The sequence below is a fragment of the Oncorhynchus mykiss genome, chromosome 3 (genome assembly GCF_057628025.1).
Source record: "Oncorhynchus mykiss isolate SJ-2025 chromosome 3, ASM5762802v1, whole genome shotgun sequence".
Taxonomy (NCBI): domain Eukaryota; kingdom Metazoa; phylum Chordata; class Actinopteri; order Salmoniformes; family Salmonidae; genus Oncorhynchus; species Oncorhynchus mykiss.
This window is the reverse complement of record NC_143024.1, coordinates 89,148,110-89,173,123: the sequence shown is the minus strand read 5'-3', so window position 1 is coordinate 89,173,123 and position 25,014 is coordinate 89,148,110. Positions and strand designations below refer to the sequence as shown.

The following is a 25,014-nucleotide window of genomic DNA, read 5'->3' as shown; positions in this document are numbered from 1 at the left end:
ATTGGTTGCACCAGATCTTATTTAGGGGCTTCATAGCAAAGGGGGTGAATACATATGCACAAACCACAATTTTTTTAAACAAGTTATTTTTTTCATTTCACTTCACCTATTTGGACTATTTTGTGAATGTACATTACATGAAATCCAAATAAAAATCCCAGGTTGTAATGCAACTAAATAGGAAAAACGCCAAGGGGGATGAATACTTTTGCATGGCACTGTAGGCGTAACTAAACCCTTCACACATTGGGTTGATTAAGGCTATGAGTAGTGCTGTGGTTAGATTGTGGTGAAGCAATTGAGTTATATAGTGTATGAAGTGTACATGAATGTGGGGTATGGGGTAAATGTGGGCTGTTCATGCTAGAGATGAAGGCTGTGTGAAGTGTGGTGGTGAGATTGTGTGTCATATTGTGGTATGAAGTTTAGATGTGAGCGTAAAGTATGGGTTTAGTAATGTGTTTTTGTGTGTGTGTGTGTGTGCGTGTGTTTGTACGTCTGTGTGTGGCCAGGCCAGGGTGTGTGTGTGTGTGTGTGTATGTCTGTGTGTGGACAAGCCAGTGTGTGTGTGTGTGTGTGTGTGTGTTTGTGTGTGTATGTCTGAGTGTGGCCAGGCCAAGGTGTGTGTGTGTGTGTGTGTGTGTGTGCGTGTGTGTGTGTGTGTGTGTGTGTGTGTGTGTGTGTGTGTGTGTGTGTGTGTGTGTGTGTGTGTGTGTGTGTGTGTGTGTGTGTGTGGCCAAGCCTGTGTGTCTGTGTTCCTCACACATGGTGTTGAGGAATGCGGTGTAGAGCTCTCTGGTCAGCAGGGGTTCAGGCATATCCCTCAGGAACTCCTTAAGCAGCGCGGCCACATCATGGACACTGTTAGCCTCATCCAGCTGGACCTCCATTCCCAGGTCACACTGCTCTCTGAGCTGGAAACAGCATACCAACATCCCACATTCCACAGTTTAACACTAGAAACTTGTTGGAGACAACAGCCCTCCCTCCACATTTTAACACTAGAATCATACTTGAGACAACAGCCATCCCACCACATTTTAACACTAGAATCATACTTGAGACAACAGCCATCCCTCCACATTTTAACACTAGAATCATACTTGAGACAACAGCCATCCCTCCACATTTTAACACTAGAAACATACTTGAGACAACAGCCATCCCTCCACATTTTAAAACTAGAAACATACTTGAGACAGCAGCCTACATTCCACAGTTTAACACTAGAATCATACTTGAGACAGCAGCCTACCCTCCACATTTTAACAATAGAAACATACTTGAGACAGAATCCTACATTCCACAGTTTAACACTAGAAACATACTGGACTGGAGACAACATCAGTCCCTCCATAGTTTAACACTAGAAACATACTGGACTGGAGACAACATCCCACCCTCCACAGTTTAACACTAGAAACATACTGGAGACAACATCCCACCCTCCACAGTTTAACACTAGAAACATACTGGAGACAACATCCCACCCTCCACAGTTTAACACTAGAAACGTACTGGACTGGAGACAACATCAGTCCCTCCACAGTTTAACACTAGCAACATACTGGACTGGAGACAACATCCCACCCTCCACAGTTTAACACTAGAAACATACTGGAGACAACAGCCATCCCTCCACATTTTAACACTAGAATCATACTTGAGACAACAGCTATCCCTCCACATTTTAACACTAGAAACATACTTGAGACAACAGCCATCCCTCCACATTTTAACACTAGAAACATACTTGAGACAACAGCCATCCCTCCACATTTTAACACTAGAAACATACTTGAGACAACAGCCATCCCTCCACATTTTAACACTAGAAACATACTTGAGACAACAGCTATCCCTCCACATTTTAACACTAGAAACATACTTGAGACAACAGCCATCCCACCACATTTTAACACTAGAAACATACTTGAGACAACAGCCATCCCTCCACATTTTAACACTAGAATCATACTTGAGACAACAGCCATCCCTCCACATTTTAACACTAGAAACATACTTGAGACAACAGCCATCCCTCCACATTTTAAAACTAGAAACATACTTGAGACAGCAGCCTACATTCCACAGTTTAACACTAGAATCATACTTGAGACAGCAGCCTACCCTCCACATTTTAACAATAGAAACATACTTGAGACAGAATCCTACATTCCACAGTTTAACACTAGAAACATACTGGACTGGAGACAACATCAGTCCCTCCACAGTTTAACACTAGAAACATACTGGACTGGAGACAACATCCCACCCTCCACAGTTTAACACTAGAAACATACTGGAGACAACATCCCACCCTCCACAGTTTAACACTAGAAACGTACTGGACTGGAGACAACATCCCACCCTCCACAGTTTAACACTAGAAACATACTGGAGACAACAGCCATCCCTCCACATTTTAACACTAGAATCATACTTGAGACAACAGCCATCCCTCCACATTTTAACACTAGAAACATACTTGAGACAACAGCTATCCCTCCACATTTTAACACTAGAAACATACTTGAGACAACAGCCATCCCTCCACATTTTAACACTAGAAACATACTTGAGACAACAGCCATCCCTCCACATTTTAACACTAGAAACATACTTGAGACAACAGCCATCCCTCCACATTTTAACACTAGAAACATACTTGAGACAACAGCTATCCCTCCACATTTTAACACTAGAAACATACTTGAGACAACAGCCATCCCACCACATTTTAACACTAGAAACATACTTGAGACAACAGCCATCCCTCCACATTTTAACACTAGAAACATACTTGAGACAACAGCCATCCCTGCACATTTTAACACTAAAAACATACTAGACTTGAGACAACAGCCATCCCTCCACATTTTAACACTAGAAACATACTAGACTTGAGACAACAGCCATCTCTCCACATTTTAACACTAGAAACATACTTGAGACAGCAGCCTACATTCCATAGTTTAACACTAGAATCATACTTGAGACAGCAGCCTACATTCCACAGTTTAACACTAGAATCATACTTGAGACAGAATCCTACATTCCACAGTTTAACACTAGAAACATACTGGACTGGAGACAACATCCCACCCTCCACAGTTTAACACTAGAAACATACTGGAGACAACATCCCACCCTCCACAGTTTAACACTAGAATCATACTGGACTGGAGACAACATCCCACCCTCCACAGTTTAACACTAGAATCATACTGGAGACAACATCCCACCCTCCAGTTTAACTCTAGAAACATACTGGACTGGAGACAACATCCCACCCTCCACAGTTTAACACTAGCAACATACTGGACTGGAGACAACATCCCACCCTCCACAGATTAACACTAGAAACATACTGGAGACAACATCCCTCCCTCCACAGTTTAACACTAGAAACATACTGGAGTCAACATCCCACCCTCCACAGTTTAACACTAGAAACATACTGGAGACAACATCCCACCCTCCACAGTTTAACACAAGCAACATACTGGACTGGAGACAACATCCTTCCCTCCACAGTTTAACACTAGCAACATACTGGACTGGAGACAACATCCTTCCCTCCACAGTTTAACACTAGAAACATACTGGAGACAACATCCCTCACCCACAGTTTAACACTAGAATCATACTGGACTGGAGACAACATCCCACCCTCCACAGTTTAACACTAGAAACATACTGGACTGGAGACAACATCCCACCCTCCACAGTTTAACACTAGAAACATACTGGAGACAACATCCCTCCCTCCACAGTGTAAAACTAGCAACATACTGGACTGGAGACAACATCCCACCCTCCACAGTTTAACACTAGAAACATACTGGACTGGAGACAACATCCCACCCTCCACAGTTTAACACTAGAAACATACTGGAGACAACATCCCACCCTCCACAGTTTAACACTAGAAACATACTGGAGACAACATCCCTCCCTCCACAGTTTAACACTAGCAACATACTGGACTGTAGACAACATCCCACCCTCCACAGTTTAACACTAGAAACATACTGGACTGGAGACAACATCCCACCCTCCACAGTTTAACACTAGAAACATACTGGAGACAACATCCCACCCTCCACAGTTTAACACTAGAAACATACTGGAGACAACATTCCACCCTCCACAGTTTAACACTAGAATCATACTGGACTGGAGACAACATCCCACCCTCCACAGTTTAACACTAGATACATACTGGACTGGAGACAACATCCCACCCTCCACAGTTTAACACTAGAAACATACTGGACTGGAGACAACATCCCACCCTCCACAGTTTAACACTAGAAACATACTGGACTGGAGACAACATCCCACCCTCCACAGTTTAACACTAGAAACATACTGGACTGGAGACAACATCCCACCCTCCACAGTTTAACACTAGAAACATACTGGACTGGAGACAACATCCCTCCCTCCACAGTTTAACACTAAAAACATACTGGAGACAACATCCCTCCCTCCACAGTTTAACACTAGAAACATACTGGAGACAACATCCCTCCCTCCAGTTTAACACTAGAAACATACTGGACTGGAGACAACATCCCACCCTCCACAGTTTAACACTAGAAACATACTGGAGACAACATCCCTCCCTCCACAGTTTAACACTAGAAACATACTGGAGACAACATCCCTCCCTCCACAGTTTAACACTAGAAACATACTGGAGACAACATCCCACCCTCCACAGTTTAACACTAGCAACATACTGGACTGGAGACAACATCCCACCCTCCACAGTTTAACACTAGAAACATACTGGACTGGAGACAACATCCCACACTCCACAGTTTAACACTAGAATCATACTGGACTGGAGACAACATCCCACCCTCCACAGTTTAACACTAGAAACATACTGGACTGGAGACAACATCCCACCCTCCACAGTTTAACACTAGCAACATACTGGACTGGAGACAACATCCCACCCTCCACAGTTTAACACTAGAATCATACTGGACTGGAGACAACATCCCACCCTCCACAGTTTAACACTAGATACATACTGGACTGGAGACAACATCCCACCCTCCACAGTTTAACACTAGAAACATACTGGAGACAACATTCCACCCTCCACAGTTTAACACTAGAATCATATTGGACTGGAGACAACATCCCACCCTCCACAGTTTAACACTAGATACATACTGGACTGGAGACAACATCCCACCCTCCACAGTTTAACACTAGAAACATACTGGACTGGAGACAACATCCCACCCTCCACAGTTTAACACTAGAAACATACTGGACTGGAGACAACATCCCACCCTCCACAGTTTAACACTAGAAACATACTGGACTGGAGACAACATCCCACCCTCCACAGTTTAACACTAGAAACATACTGGACTGGAGACAACATCCCTCCCTCCACAGTTTAACACTAAAAACATACTGGAGACAACATCCCTCCCTCCACAGTTTAACACTAGAAACATACTGGAGACAACATCCCTCCCTCCAGTTTAACACTAGAAACATACTGGACTGGAGACAACATCCCACCCTCCACAGTTTAACACTAGAAACATACTGGAGACAACATCCCTCCCTCCACAGTTTAACACTAGAAACATACTGGAGACAACATCCCTCCCTCCACAGTTTAACACTAGAAACATACTGGAGACAACATCCCACCCTCCACAGTTTAACACTAGCAACATACTGGACTGGAGACAACATCCCACCCTCCACAGTTTAACACTAGAAACATACTGGACAGGAGACAACATCCCACACTCCACAGTTTAACACTAGAATCATACTGGACTGGAGACAACATCCCACCCTCCACAGTTTAACACTAGAAACATACTGGACTGGAGACAACATCCCACCCTCCACAGTTTAACACTAGCAACATACTGGACTGGAGACAACATCCCACCCTCCACAGTTTAACACTAGAATCATACTGGAGACAACAGCCATCCCTCCACAGTTTAACACTAGAAACATACTGGACTGGAGACAACATCCCACTCTCCACAGTTTAACACTAGAATCATACTGGACTGGAGACAACATCCCACCCTCCACAGTTTAACACTAGAAACATACTGGACTGGAGACAACATCCCACCCTCCACAGTTTAACACTAGAAACATACTGGAGACAACATCCCTCCCTCCACAGTTTAACACTAGAATCATACTGGACTGGAGACAACATCCCACCCTCCACAGTTTAACACTAGAAACATACTGGACTGGAGACAACATCCCACCCTCCACAGTTTAACACTAGAAACATACTGGACTGGAGACAACATCCCACCCTCCACAGTTTAACACTAGAAACATACTGGAGACAACATCCCACCCTCCACAGTTTAACACTAGAAACATACTGGACTGGAGACAACATCCCACCCTCCACAGTTTAACACTAGAAACATACTGGACTGGAGACAACATCCCACCCTCCACAGTTTAACACTAGAAACATACTGGACTGGAGACAACATCCCACCCTCCACAGTTTAACACTAGAAACATACTGGACTGGAGACAACATCCCACCCTCCACAGTTTAACACTAGAAACATACTGGACTGGAGACAACATCCCTCCCTCCACAGTTTAACACTAAAAACATACTGGAGACAACATCCCTCCCTCCACAGTTTAACACTAGAAACATACTGGAGACAACATCCCTCCCTCCAGTTTAACACTAGAAACATACTGGACTGGAGACAACATCCCACCCTCCACAGTTTAACACTAGAAACATACTGGAGACAACATCCCTCCCTCCACAGTTTAACACTAGAAACATACTGGAGACAACATCCCTCCCTCCACAGTTTAACACTAGAAACATACTGGAGACAACATCCCACCCTCCACAGTTTAACACTAGCAACATACTGGACTGGAGACAACATCCCACCCTCCACAGTTTAACACTAGAAACATACTGGACAGGAGACAACATCCCACACTCCACAGTTTAACACTAGAATCATACTGGACTGGAGACAACATCCCACCCTCCACAGTTTAACACTAGAAACATACTGGACTGGAGACAACATCCCACCCTCCACAGTTTAACACTAGCAACATACTGGACTGGAGACAACATCCCACCCTCCACAGTTTAACACTAGAATCATACTGGAGACAACAGCCATCCCTCCACAGTTTAACACTAGAAACATACTGGACTGGAGACAACATCCCACCCTCCACAGTTTAACACTAGAAACATACTGGACTGGAGACAACATCCCACCCTCCACAGTTTAACACTAGAAACATACTGGAGACAACATCCCTCCCTCCACAGTTTAACACTAGAATCATACTGGACTGGAGACAACATCCCACCCTCCACAGTTTAACACTAGAAACATACTGGACTGGAGACAACATCCCACCCTCCACAGTTTAACACTAGAAACATACTGGACTGGAGACAACATCCCACCCTCCACAGTTTAACACTAGAAACATACTGGAGACAACATCCCACCCTCCACAGTTTAACACTAGAAACATACTGGACTGGAGACAACATCCCACCCTCCACAGTTTAACACTAGAAACATACTGGAGACAACATCCCTCCCTCCACAGTTTAACACTAGAAACATACTGGAGACAACATCCCTCCCTCCACAGTTTAACACTAGAAACACACTAGGAATTTCACAGTGTGTTTTGATGAGCACCTCATCGATGTGTTCATCAGCATTTTCCACAGAAACCTCACCTGCCGTACTCTCTTCTTTGAGCTCCCTACACGGAAGATGCCAACTGTCTGTAGACCTAAATTACATGGAGAAATAAAGGGTACATTTGATGTGACACCAACAGGGAAAATGTGTACATAAACTCCAGTTGCATTTAACAATCCTCTGCAGGTCATATCCTCCATTGACTTCAGCGAACGATTTACATGAAAGTCTGTGTTGTCTGCGCTCACTACAACTGTAAATCGGGCCCAATATGCGTAGCACTTTCTGAAGAATGATGGCAATTCCTTTGTGTGTACCATATTTCTCCAGATGCAGGCAGCACATCTCCACCACCCTGGGAACCTGTCTATAGATGGGGTTGAGGCTAAGCTTCTTGTCCCTCTGCTTCTTCCTGTTGCTGGGTGTCTCGGCTGGTAGGGACAGCTGCAGGGCTTCCAGCAGGCGAGACTGATTGTCATCCAGGTCAGTGATGCAATCCACAGACACTCCTCCCTGCCAGATACACATAGTTGAGTGAGTACGGTACAGTACAGCCATATGGAGAGGTGATGGATAGCATATGGCGACGAGCGCATGGCATGGCATGATGGATTATATACAGTGTACTCGGAAAGTGTTCAGACCCCTTCACTTTTTCCACATTTTGATCATTACAGCCTTATTCTAAAATGTATTCAATCTATAAACAATAACCCATAATGACAAAGCAAAAACAGGTTTTGGGAAATTTTTGCAAATATATAAAAATAAAAAACTTAAATATTACATTTACATAATTATTCAGACCTTTTACTCAGTACTTTGTTGAAGCACCTTTGGCAGCGATTACAGCCTCGAGTCTTCTTGGGGATGACGCTACAAGCTTGGAACACCTGTATTTGGGGAGTTAATCCCATTCTTCTCTGCAGATCCTCTCAAGCTCTGTCTGGTTGGATGGGGACACAGCTATTTTCAGGTCTCTCCAGGGATGTTCGATCGGGGTTTAAGTCCGGGCTCAGGCTGGGCCACTCAATGACATTCAGAGACTTGTCCCGAAGCCACTCCTGCGTTGTCTTGGCTGTGTGCTTAGGGTCATTGTCCTGTTGGAAGGTGAACCTTCACCCCAGTCTGAGGTCCTGAGAGCTCTGGAGCAGGTTTTCATTAAGGCCTGATTGGTGGAGTGCTGCAAAGATGGTTGTCCTTCTGGAAGGTTCTCCCATCTCCACAGAGGAACTCTGGAGCTCTGTCAGAGTGACCATCGGGTTCTTGGTCACCTCCCTTATCCCCGATTGCTCAGTTTAGCCAGGCGGCCAGCTCAAGGAAGAGTCTTGGTGGTTCCAAATTTCTTCCATAGAAGAATGATGGAGGCCACTGTGTTCTTGGGGACCTTCAATGCTGCAGAAATGTTTTGGTACCCTTGCCCTTATCTGTGCCTCGACACAATCCTGTCTTGTAGGTCTACGGACAATTCCTTCGACCTCATGGCTTGGTTTTTGCTCTGACGTGCACTGTCAACTGTGGGACCTTATATAGACAGGTGTGTGCCTTTCCAAATCATGTCCAATCAGTTGAATTTACCACAGGTGGACTCCAATCAAGTTGTAGAAACATCTCAAGGATGATCAATGGAAGCAGGATGCACCTGAGCTCAATTTCGAGTTTGATACCAAAGAGTCTGAATAATTATGTAAATAGGTTTCCTAAAATACTGTTTTCGCTTTGTCATTATGGGGTATTGTGTGTAGATTGATGAAGAAAATGTTTTATTTAATCAATTTTAGAAAAAGGCTGTAAAATAACAAAATGTGGAAAAAGGGAAGCGGTCTGAATACTTTCCAAACGTACTGTAAGTGGATGGCATACATTGAAGTGAGGTGGGAGCCCAGCCAATGGTATTTCTACCTCTGCCCATCAAGTTATATGGGGCTTCAGGGTAGCCTAGTGGTTAGAGCTTTGGACTAGTAACCGGATGTTCAAATCCCCGAGCTGACAAGGTACAAATCTGTCCTTCTGCCCCTGAACAGGCAGTTAACCCACTGTTCCTAGGCCGTCATTGAAGATAAGAGTTTGTATTTAACTTGGCAAGTCAGTTAAGAAAAGTTCAAATAAAATTATATGAACAAGTTGTTTTGGATATAAGAATACATTCAGACTCATACCATAGGTTTGTTAGAACAGCCCCCATAGGTAAAAACCTACCCTTCTGCGGGTGTGTGGTGCTGCTTCGGGTGTGCTGGGTGACGGTGACTCAGTGGCCGTCTCAGAGGTGGAGCTGAGAGACGAGTTGCTGCTGGACAGCTCCTTGTCTTTGGTGCTCTTCCGTGAGGTGAGGTGTAGCAGGGAGGACACCAGGTCACTGGGGTCACGGTGCTCCTCGCGCTGGGGCTCCTGACGCTGCTTGTGGGTGCGATCGTTAGAGATCACCTGCGACAGAAGTATGCCGAAGGCCTGGGGCATTGCCTCTATGATGCGAGGGACGGATAAGGAGGGGAAAGGGGAGGACCCAGAGTTAATATTCATAAATTCAGCATTCAATTAAATTTAATGGTAAATCCCAAGACTTGCTTCGAAGTATGAAGTAACGTACTGTGCAGTGAAGTCTGGATGGCTATAAACTATGCTTCCTTATTTAAAAAATAATAATTACATTTCCCATAGGCCCTCTAATTGAAAACTCTTACCCTATATAAAAACATATCTAAAGGTCCTTGGGGAAATGCAGTGTTTAGCCTAAACAGTATCCGTACCATGTATACATTATCCCCAGTCAGGGGACGCATACTTTGGGATGTGTCTCTTTAAACACAGGGAGAGAAAATGAAAAGAGAGCGGGGATGGGCTACGGTTGTCCATGCCTGAGGTTAGGCTGGGATGACTGAGGTTAGGCTGGGATGACTGAGGTTAGGCTGGGATGACTGAAGTTAGGCTGGGATGACTGAGGTTAGGCTGAGATGACTGAGGTTAGGCTGGGATGACTGAGGTTAGGCTGAGATGACTGAGGTTAGGCTCAGATGACTGAGGTTAGGCTGAGATGACTGAGGTTAGGCTGAGATGACTGAGGTTAGGCTGGGATGACCGAGGTTAGGCTGGGATGACTGAGGTTAGGCTGGGATGACCGAGGTTAGGCTGGGATGACCGAGGTTAGGCTGGGATGACCGAGGTTAGGCTGGGATGACCGAGGTTAGGCTGGGATGACTGAGGTTAGGCTGAGATGACTGAGGTTAGGCTGAGATGACTGAGGTTAGGCTGAGATGACTGAGGTTAGGCTGAGATGACTGAGGTTAGGCTGGGATGACCGAGGTTAGGCTGGGATGACTGAGGTTAGGCTGGGATGACCGAGGTTAGGCTGGGATGACCGAGGTTAGGCTGGGATGACTGAGGTTAGGCTGAGATGACTGAGGTTAGGCTGAGATGACTGAGGTTAGGCTGAGATGACTGAGGTTAGGCTGGGATGACCGAGGTTAGGCTGGGATGACTGAGGTTAGGCTGGGATGACTGAAGTTAGGCTGAGATGACTGAGGTTAGGCTGGGATGACTGAGGTTAGGCTGAGATGACTGAGGTTAGGCTAGGATGACCAAGCCACCTCTCAAGATTGTTTTTGTTCTTCCCTTGACCACCCAGGCGACAGAGAGAACTCACATTCCTGTGAACATTGTAGCAGGAGGCTGGGCAGCAGTTGGCAGTGCTGTTCAGTGGAGGCTGCTGAGGGGAGGACGGCTCATAATAATGGCCGGAACGGAGCAAATGGAACGGCATCAAACACCTGGAAACCATATGTTTGATGTATTTGATACCATTCCACTGATTGAGCCCGTCCTCCCCAATTAAGGTGCCACCCAACCTCCTGTGGTGCAGTTGTTGAAGCAGCCCTGGCTCTTTCAGGAGGAGGCTCCTACTGTATATTTTCCTCTCAGAGCTCGGCGGGTTGAAACAGCTGAGAATGCTTGCTCTAGTGAGCTCCACATAGCTCCAGTGAAACGGATCAAAGAGTCAACGGATGGCCCGGCCAGTGTGTGAGATAACGGAACCCAGCTGGACATGAACAAAGGTCTAGAGGACTCAGTGTCTGTCTCACAGCCTCCAACTAAAAAGAGCCATGTTTATCTACACTGAAAGATCAACGTCAATATTATCACTGACTACATGCAAGACACTTTTCTCAAATATACTGTAGTGATGGAGAGAATTTGAGAATCCCCCAATATTGTCATTGTATGGTATGGCGAAGTGAAATATCTCACCTTTTATATATACTTTCCGAGGCAGTGGAGGCTGCTGAGATGAGAAGGGCTCATAATAATGGCTGGAACGGAGCAAATGGAATGGCATCAAACACATGCAAACCCGCTCCCACCATTACCATGAGCCCGTCCTCCCCTATTAAGGTGCCACCAACCTCCTGTGTTCTGAGGGTATTTTGAGTCTAGGGCTGCACCATTGACATGTGTAATATCCATATCCCATGCAATATTTTGAAATGCCACTCAGCAGTGTCTAATGTCCGTTTGTATAGTTTACTCGTTTGTTGTCTCTCTCCTCTAGCGGCTGCTTCCCACACACACCAGGCCCTGCCCCCTGTCACTCAAGCAGTACGCTTCCTCTGCTGTTAGATCCAATATACGTTTGCATGCTGTTCTGTTAGGTCAAATGCAGTCAACACATTGTTCCAAACAAGAATGATGGTGCTCTCCATCATTGTAGTTCTATGATTCCAACAGGTCACCAAAGTGTTTTGATCTATATCGCAAGTCAAATTGCAAAAGCAGTATTTGGTTAACAAAAGAAAATCGCAATGAAATGTTTTTCCCATTTTGTGCAGCCTAACTCATGTGACTAATTAATGGAACTACCTTTGTCTTTACTCATCTCTTTGGCCAGTGAATCCAACTTCCTCCTGAGGGACTTCTTACGCTTTTGACCATCTAAGAAAGAAAAGAAAAAACACTTAATTACATTCTACCACATTCTACCACATTCTACTGCATTCTACCACATTCTACCACATTCTACTGCATTCTACCACATTCTACCACATTCTACCACATTCTACCACTTTCTACTGCATTCTACCATACCTGTAACATGTAATTTCATGACTCAATATTGCATTACCATACACAAATGTTTTCATCACTCATCACAATCACTCAAAAATATCCTTAAACAGACAACCCAAGCATAAATCATGTAATATTTAAAATGTGGAATATGAATCCTAATCCTAGTTTTCAAGAGCACTGTTAAAGTCACATGTGACAATCCACACAAAAACATGGCCGGATATACTGTGTCTTGTCTTTTCTAACTCAATCCATATGTAGAAAGGGTGGTTCTAATGTCTGCTACTATTTCAGATTACATTTCATGTGTTTTTCCTACAGTTGACTGTTTACTTTTCATGCTAGTGCTTTCTAAAGTTTTAATGCTGCAGTTATTGCGAGTGACTGTTGATGGCAGTGCATGTCTATAGGGTGCCTGTCCCATGTTAGCCTAAAATAGTTAAGGCAGGAGCACACGAGGGAATGTAATCCAAGACAGAGCCTGGCTGACCAGAAACAGACCATGAGGTGAAGATAGACAACCTCACACCACGACAAGACAGTTGAAATAAAAAAAACGAATACAGCTACATAACAATAATTGACTATCTTCTATACAAACAGTCATTAAATACACAGTTAAAACAGGGTTTTACAAATTTCTATCCATGCAAACGCAAACATTCTATGTAAAATACACAGAATAAACTAGAAATTATATATTACATTCAGTTTTGGTGTCAGTATCTGTTGTGTAACATTCAGACTTGTTGTGACAAGAATGTTTTCCAAGTAGCTTTGCTCGTAGAATGGAGAGATCAGGAGATAGTGGATGTTAGATGGCCTCCAAGCCTGAATAGTAGAGTACCTTTGGGGATGGTGATCTGGCAGCCCAGGTTGTATTCCTGGAGCAGCCTGCTGAAGGCCACTTCTTGCAGGCGGACTCTCTCCAGCTCTGAGAGGCTCTGGAGGGGCACAGGCTTCAGACGAACGCTCCGCCCTGACATGCTGTTCCATGTGAAGGCACCCTGTGGTGAGGAGACAGGACACACACACGTCAGAGAGGAAACAAGGGATACACACACATACACACATCAGATACATCTATCAGTACTGTTACTGTGGAGGTACCTGACTGGTCATGCATTTGTAAAGCAACAGATATTTCTGCCTGACCTGACAGTTGAGAAACTGGAGCACATCAATCATTTGACAATTCCCATGATTCATTCCCAGTTGGTTTTAGCCTAATATGTGTTCAGATCTAGTTTGGTTTCTATTGTACCACAAATTATTTAAGGAACATCCAAATTCTTATTTCTTTCAACTCTGTAAGTAAGTATGAACCAGAGTTCATGTGAATAATCTCCCTGACAACGGATCTCAATGACGACGAATCTCCCTGACGACGGATCTCCCTGACGACAGATGGTTATTTTGCCCACTAAGGGAAGAGAATGTAAAAACTGGGTCATGCCAACCACTCTAAAAGGAAACAGACTCATGTACTTTCCGCAAACTGAACAAACCTTTACAAGCGAGACACAAGAGCAAAACTAGAATTTAAAACACATTATCTCCCGACCTCCTAAATGAGAAGTGTGTAGGCCTAACAGGCCTAACAGTATAAAGAGCCTGTTCTGTTAAAAGTGAAACCCATTTACTCAGCCATTACCAAATATGTCTCTCTCCCGTCATCTCCCCTGGTCTATAATGAGGTCACAGTCCATGGTTTCAAAAGGCCATCAATAAAAGCCTAGTTGTTGTAATTTCCTCTCTGACTGGAGAACTTGGTGAATAACACAGCTGGATGGGCTGAAACTCCCACTGTGAGAGAGAGCTTGCCAGAGCACCATCCATGCTCAGGAATGTCAGACATTGAGCCCTGTGTTTCAAGCCTCATTACAGCCTCTCCCAGCTCTGGTTGGAGAGGTAAGTGCTGCTGACATACTGTAGGCCAACTCTCTCTGTCTAATGTTGAGATGGTGTTAAGTGTAAATTAATTATCGTCTGACAGTATCCAAGAACTGTGACATGGAGAGAGTTCAATACTCATCCAGCCACCACCATGCGTGGAGAACATTCCATACAATACAATTTTACTAACATTTCAGGCTTGAGAAAACACACTGATTTACTTTTATAATGCAAATTCAAGACTAACAAAATAACAGTTAATGATCTATGATGAAAAGGACTCTGCTGAGTTAGTTAATAGGATGAACCCCTGTTGTGATCTACCAGACTAGGAAACCAGGAGTCCTCACTCGCTGCTGAAAACCCTGACCTCGGAGCATCTCTCTAATAAATCCAGCCAGCAGATTAGACTTCCTTTGATCTCATATGAGCCATGCTCCGAATCGACTTACGGGCTCATTATCAGGCTTTGCCTACACTACTGTACAGTAGCTTACTCTCTCCTGTTGGGAGAGAAATGTCTTTACTTCACAAAGTCTAACTACTTTAACTGAGTTAATATCACGCACCTGATACTGAACCATGGACATACATGTACATCTAACAGCTCTGCTCAGGCATGCTCCACCTCTATGGCATTGGACATACATGTACATCTAACAGCTCTGCTCAGGCATGCTCCACCTCTATGGCATTGGACATACATGTACATCTAACAGCTCTGCTCAGGCATGCTCCACCTCTATGGCATTGGACATACATGTACATCTAACCGCTCTGCTCAGGCATGCTCCACCTCTATGGCATTGGCTAACACCTCAACTGCAATCAGAGGTTCTGGGGATGGAGAGTAGAAATATAACAGCATAGAATAGAACAACTTGTTTTTTTTCTGTTGAGGAAACCAACAAACATAGACACTAGGCGTACTTGGGAGATCTAACGGAGATCTAAGGGAGATCTAACAGAGATCTAACGGAGATCTAACAGAGATCTAATTGAGATCTAAGGGAGATCTAACAGAGATCTAAGGGAGATCTAACAGAGATCTAACGGAGATCTAACAGAGATCTAACAGAGATCTAAGGGAGATCTAAGGGAGATCTAAGGGAGATCTAACAGAGTTCTAATGGAGATCTAAGGGAGATCTAACCGATTTAAGGGAGATCTAAGGGAGATCTAATGGAGATCTAAGGGAGCTCTAACGGACATCTAAGCGAGCTCTAATGGAACTAAGGGAGATCTAAGGGAGATCTAACAGAGATCTAAGGGAGATCTAACAGAGATCTAAGGGAGATCTAACGGAGATCTAACGGACATCTAAGGGAGATCTAACAGAGATCGAACGGAGATCTAACAGAGATCTAAGGGAGATCTAAGGGAGATCTAACAGAGATCTAACGGAGATCTAAGGGAGATCTAAGGGAGATCTAAGGGAGATCTAAGGGAGCTCTAACGGACATCTAAGGGAGATCTAACAGAACTAAAGGAGATCTAACGGACATCTAAGGGAGATCTATCCATTCTACTGTATCAATCATGTTTCACAGCCTTGACGGCCTCCTGACATTACAGTGTTTACCTCAGCTCATTGTGAGGGTTCCTCCCCTGGTAGGGTGTTGAATCTTTGAGTCATTTTCCCCAGTCCAACCCTCCATCGGCTACACAAGGGACTGATACTGTGTAGTACTTCCTTCCCTAATCAACAAACAAAAGATTGTCTCTGTTGCGATTCTCTCCATGTTCTGTCCACTGGAGCCAAGATCTCTGCTGTAGCCAGAGAATGTGTTTAATCTCCCTTCTCTGCGTGCCAACCCATAAAGGCCAAAAACACACACACACACACACGTTTGGTGTTAATTATCCACAGCTGGGAGGCATCAACACCCAGTAATACATCACAGCACGTTATCACACGTTTCCACAATGTGGGATTGAACACAGAGTAAATGGGATGATACGTCTGCCCAAACAATCCGGTTCTACAACATTACATCTTATTGTATGGATACACGTGATATATTGTGAAGATTGTCGTCGGTTTTTCTGATATGAGAAAGTGGTCGAGAGGAAGGAAAATAAGATACATTCTATTCTTCTTCTTCTTCTATTATTTTTACAAATCAAACTCAGAGGTAAAGCTCAAAGCCCTGCTAGTTAATTGGCTTCCGAGTGGCGCAGCGGTTTAGGGGGAGGGTTTGGCCCGGGGTAGGCCATCATTGTATAATAAGAATTTGTTCTTGACTGACTTGCATGATAAAAATAATAATACATAATAAATAATGGTTGAGGCTTGAGCAGGTGTCAGTCCGGGGATGGGATACAGTCAAAAAGTCAAATAAAGCCGTCAATACAACCCTTTCCAAGATTTAATACGTCTGGTAGGTAACTTAGCAACCACGTAATGGTTTACTTTCCCCCTTGCAGTTTTACATATATTTACATAACAGGCTGTAGCATCTGTCCACACAAGTACAGGGTATTTGTTTACAACCCACTCTGATTAAGATGAAAAGATAAGTGGGTTATGTACTGTATACATGGCAAGCAGTGGAGGCTGCTGAGGGGAGGATGGTTCAAAATAATGTCTGGAAAGGAGTAAATGGAATGGCATCAAACACATGGTGTATTTGAAACCATTTGTTACGGCTGTCGTCTGAATGAGACCAAGGTGCAGCGTGGTAGGTGTACATTTTGAATTTATTAAATGAATACCAAAAAAAAAAGAAAGATAAACGACACGTAAAGTATAGTAGCGCTAAACCAGCAACTAACAAAAACAAGATCCCACAACAGAAAGTGGAAAAAGGGCTGCCTAAGTATGATCCCCAATCAGAGACAACGATAGACAGCTGCCTCTGATTGGGAACCATACTCGGCCAAAAACAAAGAAATAGACAACATAGAACCCATCAAACCCATCAAACTGAAAACACATCAAACTGAGAATCCATCAAACTGAGAACCCATCAAACTGAGAATACATCAAACTGAAAACTCATCAAACTGAGGGAACATCAAACTGAGAACCCATCAAACTGAGAATCCATCAAACTGAAAACCCATCAAACTGAGAACCCATCAAACTGAGAACCCATCAAACTGAGAACACATCAAACTGAAAACCCATAAAACCGAGAACCCATCAAACTGAGAACCCATCAAACTGAGAACCCATCAAACTGAGAATCCATCAAACTGAAAACCCATCAAACCGAGAACCCATCAAACTGAGAACCCATCAAACTGCGGGAACATCAACCTGAGAACCCATCAAACTGAGAACCCATCAAACTGAGAACCCATCAAACTGAGAATCCTTCAAACTGAGAACCCATCAAACTGAAAACCCATCAAACCGAGAACCCATCAAACTGAGAACCCATCAAACTGAGGGAACATCAACCTGAGAACCCATCAAACTGAGAACCCATCAAACTGAAAACCCATCAAACTGAGAATCCTTCAAACTGAGAACCCATCAAACTGAAAACCCATAAAACTGATGGAACATCAAACTGAGGAAAGATCAAACTGAGAACCCATCAAACTGAGAACCCATCAAACTGAAAACTCATCAAACTGAGAATCCATCAAAGTGAGAACCCATCAAACTGAGAACCCATAAAACTGATGGAACATCAAACTGATGGAACATCAAACTGAGGAAACATCAAACTGAGAACCCATCAAACTGAGGGAACATCAACCTGAGAACCCATCAAACTGAGAACCCATCAAACTGAGAACCCATCAAACTGAGAACCCATCAAACTGAGAATCCATCAAACTGAAAACCCATCAAACCGAGAACCCATCAAACTGAGAACCCATCAAACTGAGGGAACTTCAACCTGAGAACCCATCAAACTGAGAACCCATCAAACTGAAAACCCATCAAACTGAGAATCCTTCAAACTGAGAACCCATCAAACTGAAAACCCATAAAACTGATGGAACATCAAACTGAGGAAAGATCAAACTGAGAACCCATCAAACTGAGAACCCATCAAACTGAAAACTCATCAAACTGAGAATCCATCAAAGTGAGAACCCATCAAACTGAGAACCCATAAAACTGATGGAACATCAAACTGATGGAACATCAAACTGAGGAAACATCAAACTGAGAACCCATCAAACTGAGGGAACATCAACCTGAGAACCCATCAAACTGAGAACCCATCAAACTGAGAACCCATCAAACTGAGAACCCATCAAACTGAGAACCCATCAAACTGAGAATCCATCAAACTGAAAACCCATCAAACCCATCAAACTGAGAACCCATCAAACTGAGGGAACATCAACCTGAGAACCCATCAAACTGAGAACCCATCAAACTGAAAACCCATCAAACTGAAAACCCATCAAACTGAGAATCCTTCAAACTGAGAACCCATCAAACTGAAAACCCATAAAACTGATGGAACATCAAACTGAGGAAAGATCAAACTGAGAACCCATCAAACTGAGAACCCATCAAACAGAGGGAACATCAACCTGATAACCCATCAAACTGAGAACCCATCAAACTGAAAACTCATCAAACTGAGAACCCATCAAACTGAGAACCCATTAAACTGATGGAACATCAAACTGATGGAACATCAAACTGAGAACCTATCAAACTGAGAACCCATCAAACAGAGGGAAAATCAAACTGATAACCCATCAAACGGAGAACCCATCAAACTGAAAACCCACCAAACTGAGAATCCATCAAACTGAGAACCCATAAAACTGATGGAACATCAAACTGATGGAACATCAAATTGAGGAAACATTAAACTGAGAATCCATCAAACTGAAAACCCATCAAACCGAGAACCCATCAAACTGAGAACCCATCAAACTGAGGGAACATCAACCTGAGAACCCATCAAACTGAGAACCCATCAAACTGAAAACACATCAAACTGAGAATCCTTCAAACTGAGAACCCATCAAACTGAAAACCCATAAAACTGATGGAACATCAAACTGAGGAAAGATCAAACTGAGAACCCATCAAACTGAGAACCCATCAAACTGAAAACTCATCAAACTGAGAATCCATCAAACTGAGAACCCATCAAACTGAGAACCCATAAAACTGATGGAACATCAAACTGATGGAACATCAAACTGAGGAAACATCAAACTGAGAACCCATCAAACTGAGGGAACATCAACCTGAGAACCCATCAAACTGAGAACCCATCAAACTGAGAACCCATCAAACTGAGAACCCATCAAACTGAGAACCCATCAAACTGAGAATCCATCAAACTGAAAACCCATCAAACCGAGAACCCATCAAACTGAGAACCCATCAAACTGAGGGAACATCAACCTGAGAACCCATCAAACTGAGAACCCATCAAACTGAAAACCCATCAAACTGAGAACCCATCAAACTGAGAACCCATCAAACTGAGAATCCATCAAACTGAAAACCCATCAAACCGAGAACCCATCAAACTGAGAACCCATCAAACTGAGGGAACATCAACCTGAGAATCCTTCAAACTGAGAACCCATCAAACTGAAAACCCATAAAACTGATGGAACATCAAACTGAGGAAAGATCAACCTGATAACCCATCAAACTGAGAACCCATCAAACTGAAAACTCATCAAACTGAGAATCCATCAAACTACGAACCCATCAAACTGAGAACCCATAAAACTGATGGAACATCAAACTGATGGAACATCAAACTGAGAACCCATCAAACTGAGAACCCATCAAACAGAGGGAACATCAACCTGATAACCCATCAAACGGAGAACCCATCAAACTGAAAACCCAAAAAACTGAGAATCCATCAAACTGAGAACCCATAAAACTGATGGAACATCAAACTGATGGAACATCAAACTGAGGAAACATTAAACTGAGAACCCATCAAACTGAGAACCCATCAAACAGAGGGAACATCTAGATGTGTGTGCGTTATGATAGACTCATTTGTATATTACACCATATCCTATTCATATCAGCTTTAACGACAGCTCTCATCTGCTCAATCTGTTCCGATGTTCCTATCAGATCTCACTACATCAGACGAGGCTGTGGGAGGAGTTATAGGATGTAATGGCTGGAATGAAATTAATGGAATGGTATCAAACACATCAAACATATGGAAACCACGTGTTTGACTCCGCTCCATTTATTCCATTCCAGCCATTACAATGAGCCCTTCCTCCTATAGCTCCTCCCACCAGACTCCTCTGCAGTACATCCCATGGTTCACCGTCCTATTCAGAGACAGTCTAGAAGGGCATGGTCCCACCGTCCTATTCAGAGACAGTCTAGAAGGGCATGGTACCACCGTCCTACTCAGAGACAGTCCAGAAGGGCATGGTCCCACTGTCCTACTCAGAGACAGTCCAGAAGGGCATGGTCCCACTGTCCTACTCAGACACAGTCCAGAAGGGCATAGTACCACCGTCCTACTCAGACACAGTCCAGAAGGGCATGGTCCCACCGTCCTACTCAGACACAGTCTAGAAGGGCATGGTCCCACCGTCCTACTCAGAGACAGTCCAGAAGGGCATGGTCCCACTGTCCTACTCAGACACAGTCCAGAAGGGCATAGTACCACCGTCCTACTCAGACACAGTCCAGAAGGGCATGGTCCCACTGTCCTACTCAGACACAGTCTAGAAGGGCATGTTCCCACCGTCCTACTCAGAGACAGTCCAGAAGGGCATGGTCCCACTGTCCTACTCAGACACAGTCCAGAAGGGCATGGTCCCACCGTCCTACTCAGACACAGTCCAGAAGGGCATAGTCCCACCGTCCTACTCAGACACAGTCCAGAAGGGCATGGTCCCACTGTCCTACTCAGACACAGTCCAGAAGGGCATGGTCCCACCGTCCTACTCAGAGACAGTCTAGAAGGGCATGGTCCCACTGTCCTATTCAGAGACAGTCCAGAAGGGCATGGTCCCACCATCCTACTCAGAGACAGTCCAGAAGGGCATGGTCCCACCGTCCTACTCAGAGACAGTCCAGAAGGGCATGGTACCACCGTCCTACTCAGAGACAGTCTAGAAGGGCATGGTCCCACCGTCCTATTCAGAGACAGTCCAGAAGGGCATGGTCCCACCGTCCTACTCAGAGACAGTCCAGAAGGGCATGGTCCCACTGTCCTATTCAGAGACAGTCTAGAAGGGCATGGTCCCACCGTCCTACTCAGAGACAGTCCAGAAGGGCATGGTACCACCGTCCTATTCAGAGACAGTCTAGAAGGGCATGGTACCACCGTCCTACTCAGAGACAGTCCAGAAGGGCATGGTCCCACCGTCCTACTCAGACACAGTCCAGAAGGGCATGGTCCCACCGTCCTATTCAGAGACAGTCTAGAAGGGCATGGTCCCACCGTCCTACTCAGAGACAGTCCAGAAGGGCATGGTACCACCGTCCTATTCAGAGACAGTCCAGAAGGGCATGGTACCACCGTCCTATTCAGAGACAGTCTAGAAGGGCATGGTCCCACCGTCCTATTCAGAGACAGTCTAGAAGGGCATGGTCCCACCGTCCTACTCAGAGACAGTCCAGAAGGGCATGGTACCACCGTCCTACTCAGAGACAGTCCAGAAGGGCATGGTACCACCGTCCTACTCAGAGACAGTCCAGAAGGGCATGGTCCCACCGTCCTACTCAGAGACAGTCCAGAAGGGCATGGTACCACCGTCCTATTCAGAGACAGTCCAGAAGGGCATGGTCCCACCGTCCTACTCAGAGACAGTCCAGAAGGGCATGGTCCCACCGTCCTAGTCAGAGACAGTCCAGAAGGGCATGGTACCACCGTCCTATTCAGAGACAGTCCAGAAGGGCATGGTACCACCGTCCTACTCAGAGACAGTCCAGAAGGGCATGGTACCACCGTCCTACTCAGAGACAGTCCAGAAGGGCATGGTACCACCGTCCTACTCAGAGACAGTCCAGAAGGGCATGGTCCCACCGTCCTACTCAGACACAGTCCAGAAGGGCATGGTACCACCGTCCTACTCAGACACAGTCTAGAAGGGCATGGTCCCACCGTCCTACTCAGACACAGTCCAGAAGGGCATGGTACCACCGTCCTACTCAGACACAGTCTAGAAGGGCATGGTCCCACCGTCCTACTCAGAGACAGTCCAGAAGGGCATAGTACCACCGTCCTACTCAGACACAGTCTAGAAGGGCATGGTACCACCGTCCTACTCAGAGACAGTCCAGAAGGGCATGGTCCCACCGTCCTACTCAGACACAGTCCAGAAGGGCATGGTACCACCGTCCTACTCAGAGACAGTCCAGAAGGGCATAGTACCACCGTCCTACTCCGACACAGTCCAGAAGGGCATGGTCCCACCGTCCTACTCAGAGACAGTCTAGAAGGGCATGGTCCCACGTCCTACTCAGACACAGTCTAGAAGGGCATGGTCCCACCGTCCTATTCAGAGACAGTCCAGAAGGGCATGGTCCCACCGTCCTACTCAGAGACAGTCCAGAAGGGCATGGTCCCACCGTCCTATTCAGAGACAGTCCAGAAGGGCATGGTACCACCGTCCTACTCAGAGACAGTCCAGAAGGGCATGGTACCACCGTCCTACTCAGACACAGTCCAGAAGGGCATGGTACCACCGTCCTACTCAGAGACAGTCCAGAAGGGCATGGTCCCACCGTCCTATTCAGAGACAGTCCAGAAGGGCATGGTCCCACCGTCCTACTCAGAGACAGTCCAGAAGGGCATGGTCCCACCGTCCTATTCAGAGACAGTCCAGAAGGGCATGGTCCCACCGTCCTACTCAGAGACAGTCTAGAAGGGCATGGTCCTCACACTGACAACTACAGACATGTGGACTAGACTCTCACATTACCCCACCACTCATAAAGCATCTCTCGTTGAACTGTTTAGTGTGACAGCAGTCTTGGATAAGGTTATTAAGGGAGGGTATACTTACTTAGATTACATAAAATCCTTGAAAGATACCAGCATTTTGTTAGTTTACTGGTAAACTTAGAAAGTTTCCAGTAATAACCCCTTCCTTTGTAACCTTAACCAAGACTTCCTGTACTTCAGATTATGACAGGTGTCTGTAATTATCTCTGGCCCTCTGTTGGGCCTTATCACATTTAAGATATATGAAATAATTAAATACGATGAGAAATTAAATAAGATGACAAAGCTGTAAAACATTCTCCTAAATATAAATCATCAACTAAGTGAATATCGTTTGTGTTTAATATGAGGGTTTCAGCATTTAATATCCTATATATATATATATATTTTTTTTTTTACAATGTCAATACTATGGCTGTCAATGTCTTGGGGTCAAACTGGTGGCAGTTATGAAGAAAGTCAATAGTTGGACAAGTTGCAGAGGTCATTGAAAATAATGGCATTGTTGATTAGATGCTTTTCATTAATTATGCTATATTCTCTTGAACCATATGGTCTATCTACTAGAACCTAATGTACAATATGGACACATTTATAAACAATGAATACTATACCGTATATGAATACATTTAAAAAAAATGTAAAAAGAAGCTATTCAAGCATAAATGACCAAAGATATGACAGCTTGCCATAGAATCTTTGTTAATTAACAAAATTACTGAAGATTCCGGTAACTTTGGTAAATTAGCGGTAGCTTAGCAACCCTAGTCTTGGTAATGAAATGTTTACTATGACCGTGTGTGTGTGTGGCAACAACACCTTGGATGAAAGCTACCAGTATACGGTGGCTGAGATAGGAGAGCAAGCAGAGGGATGATGATCCGTATAAAATCAGTAAGCATAGGAGAGAATTCCACTAGAGTGGTCCACTCTAATGTCTAATACAATTTATCTGAAGGTTATGATTGTATGTGTGAGTAGGATGGTACCTAATCATATCATAGTGGGAAAAAAAGAGCATTCTATGAAATGGAACGGCCACTTTTCTCTGAACAGCTTGAAAGACATCATATAAACATGTCACTCTGACTGTGCATTCTTTCACACTAAAAGGAGCGACCTGGTTTTGAAAAGATTGAATGTGTCATTAAAGGGGAATGTTGTTGGTCATACTAACCCTGAGTTCTCATCTTAAACATGATATGTGAAAACATTACGCAATTCAGTGGTGTTTTCTGTCCAATTACAGGTGAGAGGTGCTGCCCTGCTCACTAAACCCCACCTCAGAGGATGAAAGAACATTAACAAAGGTAACATACAGTACTGTACAGTATATAGCCATATGGTATGCAACACATAGCCATAAACCGCCACCAGTGTGAGTAGGGATGCTTATTCCTGTTACTACCAGTTCTGATAGTTAATAACATAAAATATAATGGATT

General features: G+C 44.5%; 1 protein-coding gene across 2 annotated transcripts in view; it reads right to left on the bottom strand.

Moving 5' to 3' along the window:
• The window catches only part of LOC110504830 (rho GTPase-activating protein 6), an 83,385-nt gene that overhangs the window by 15,529 nt on the left and 42,842 nt on the right, over window positions 1-25,014 (bottom strand). For both annotated transcript variants that reach the window (XM_036975242.2, XM_036975243.2), the window contains exons 2-7: window positions 13,645-13,804; window positions 12,588-12,659; window positions 9,936-10,198; window positions 8,054-8,249; window positions 7,772-7,827; window positions 764-914 (exon numbers count right to left, since the gene is read on the bottom strand). In XM_036975242.2, coding sequence (XP_036831137.1) covers window positions 764-914; window positions 7,772-7,827; window positions 8,054-8,249; window positions 9,936-10,198; window positions 12,588-12,659; window positions 13,645-13,804 — 898 coding nt within the window. The remainder of the gene's footprint in view (window positions 1-763; window positions 915-7,771; window positions 7,828-8,053; window positions 8,250-9,935; window positions 10,199-12,587; window positions 12,660-13,644; window positions 13,805-25,014) is intronic.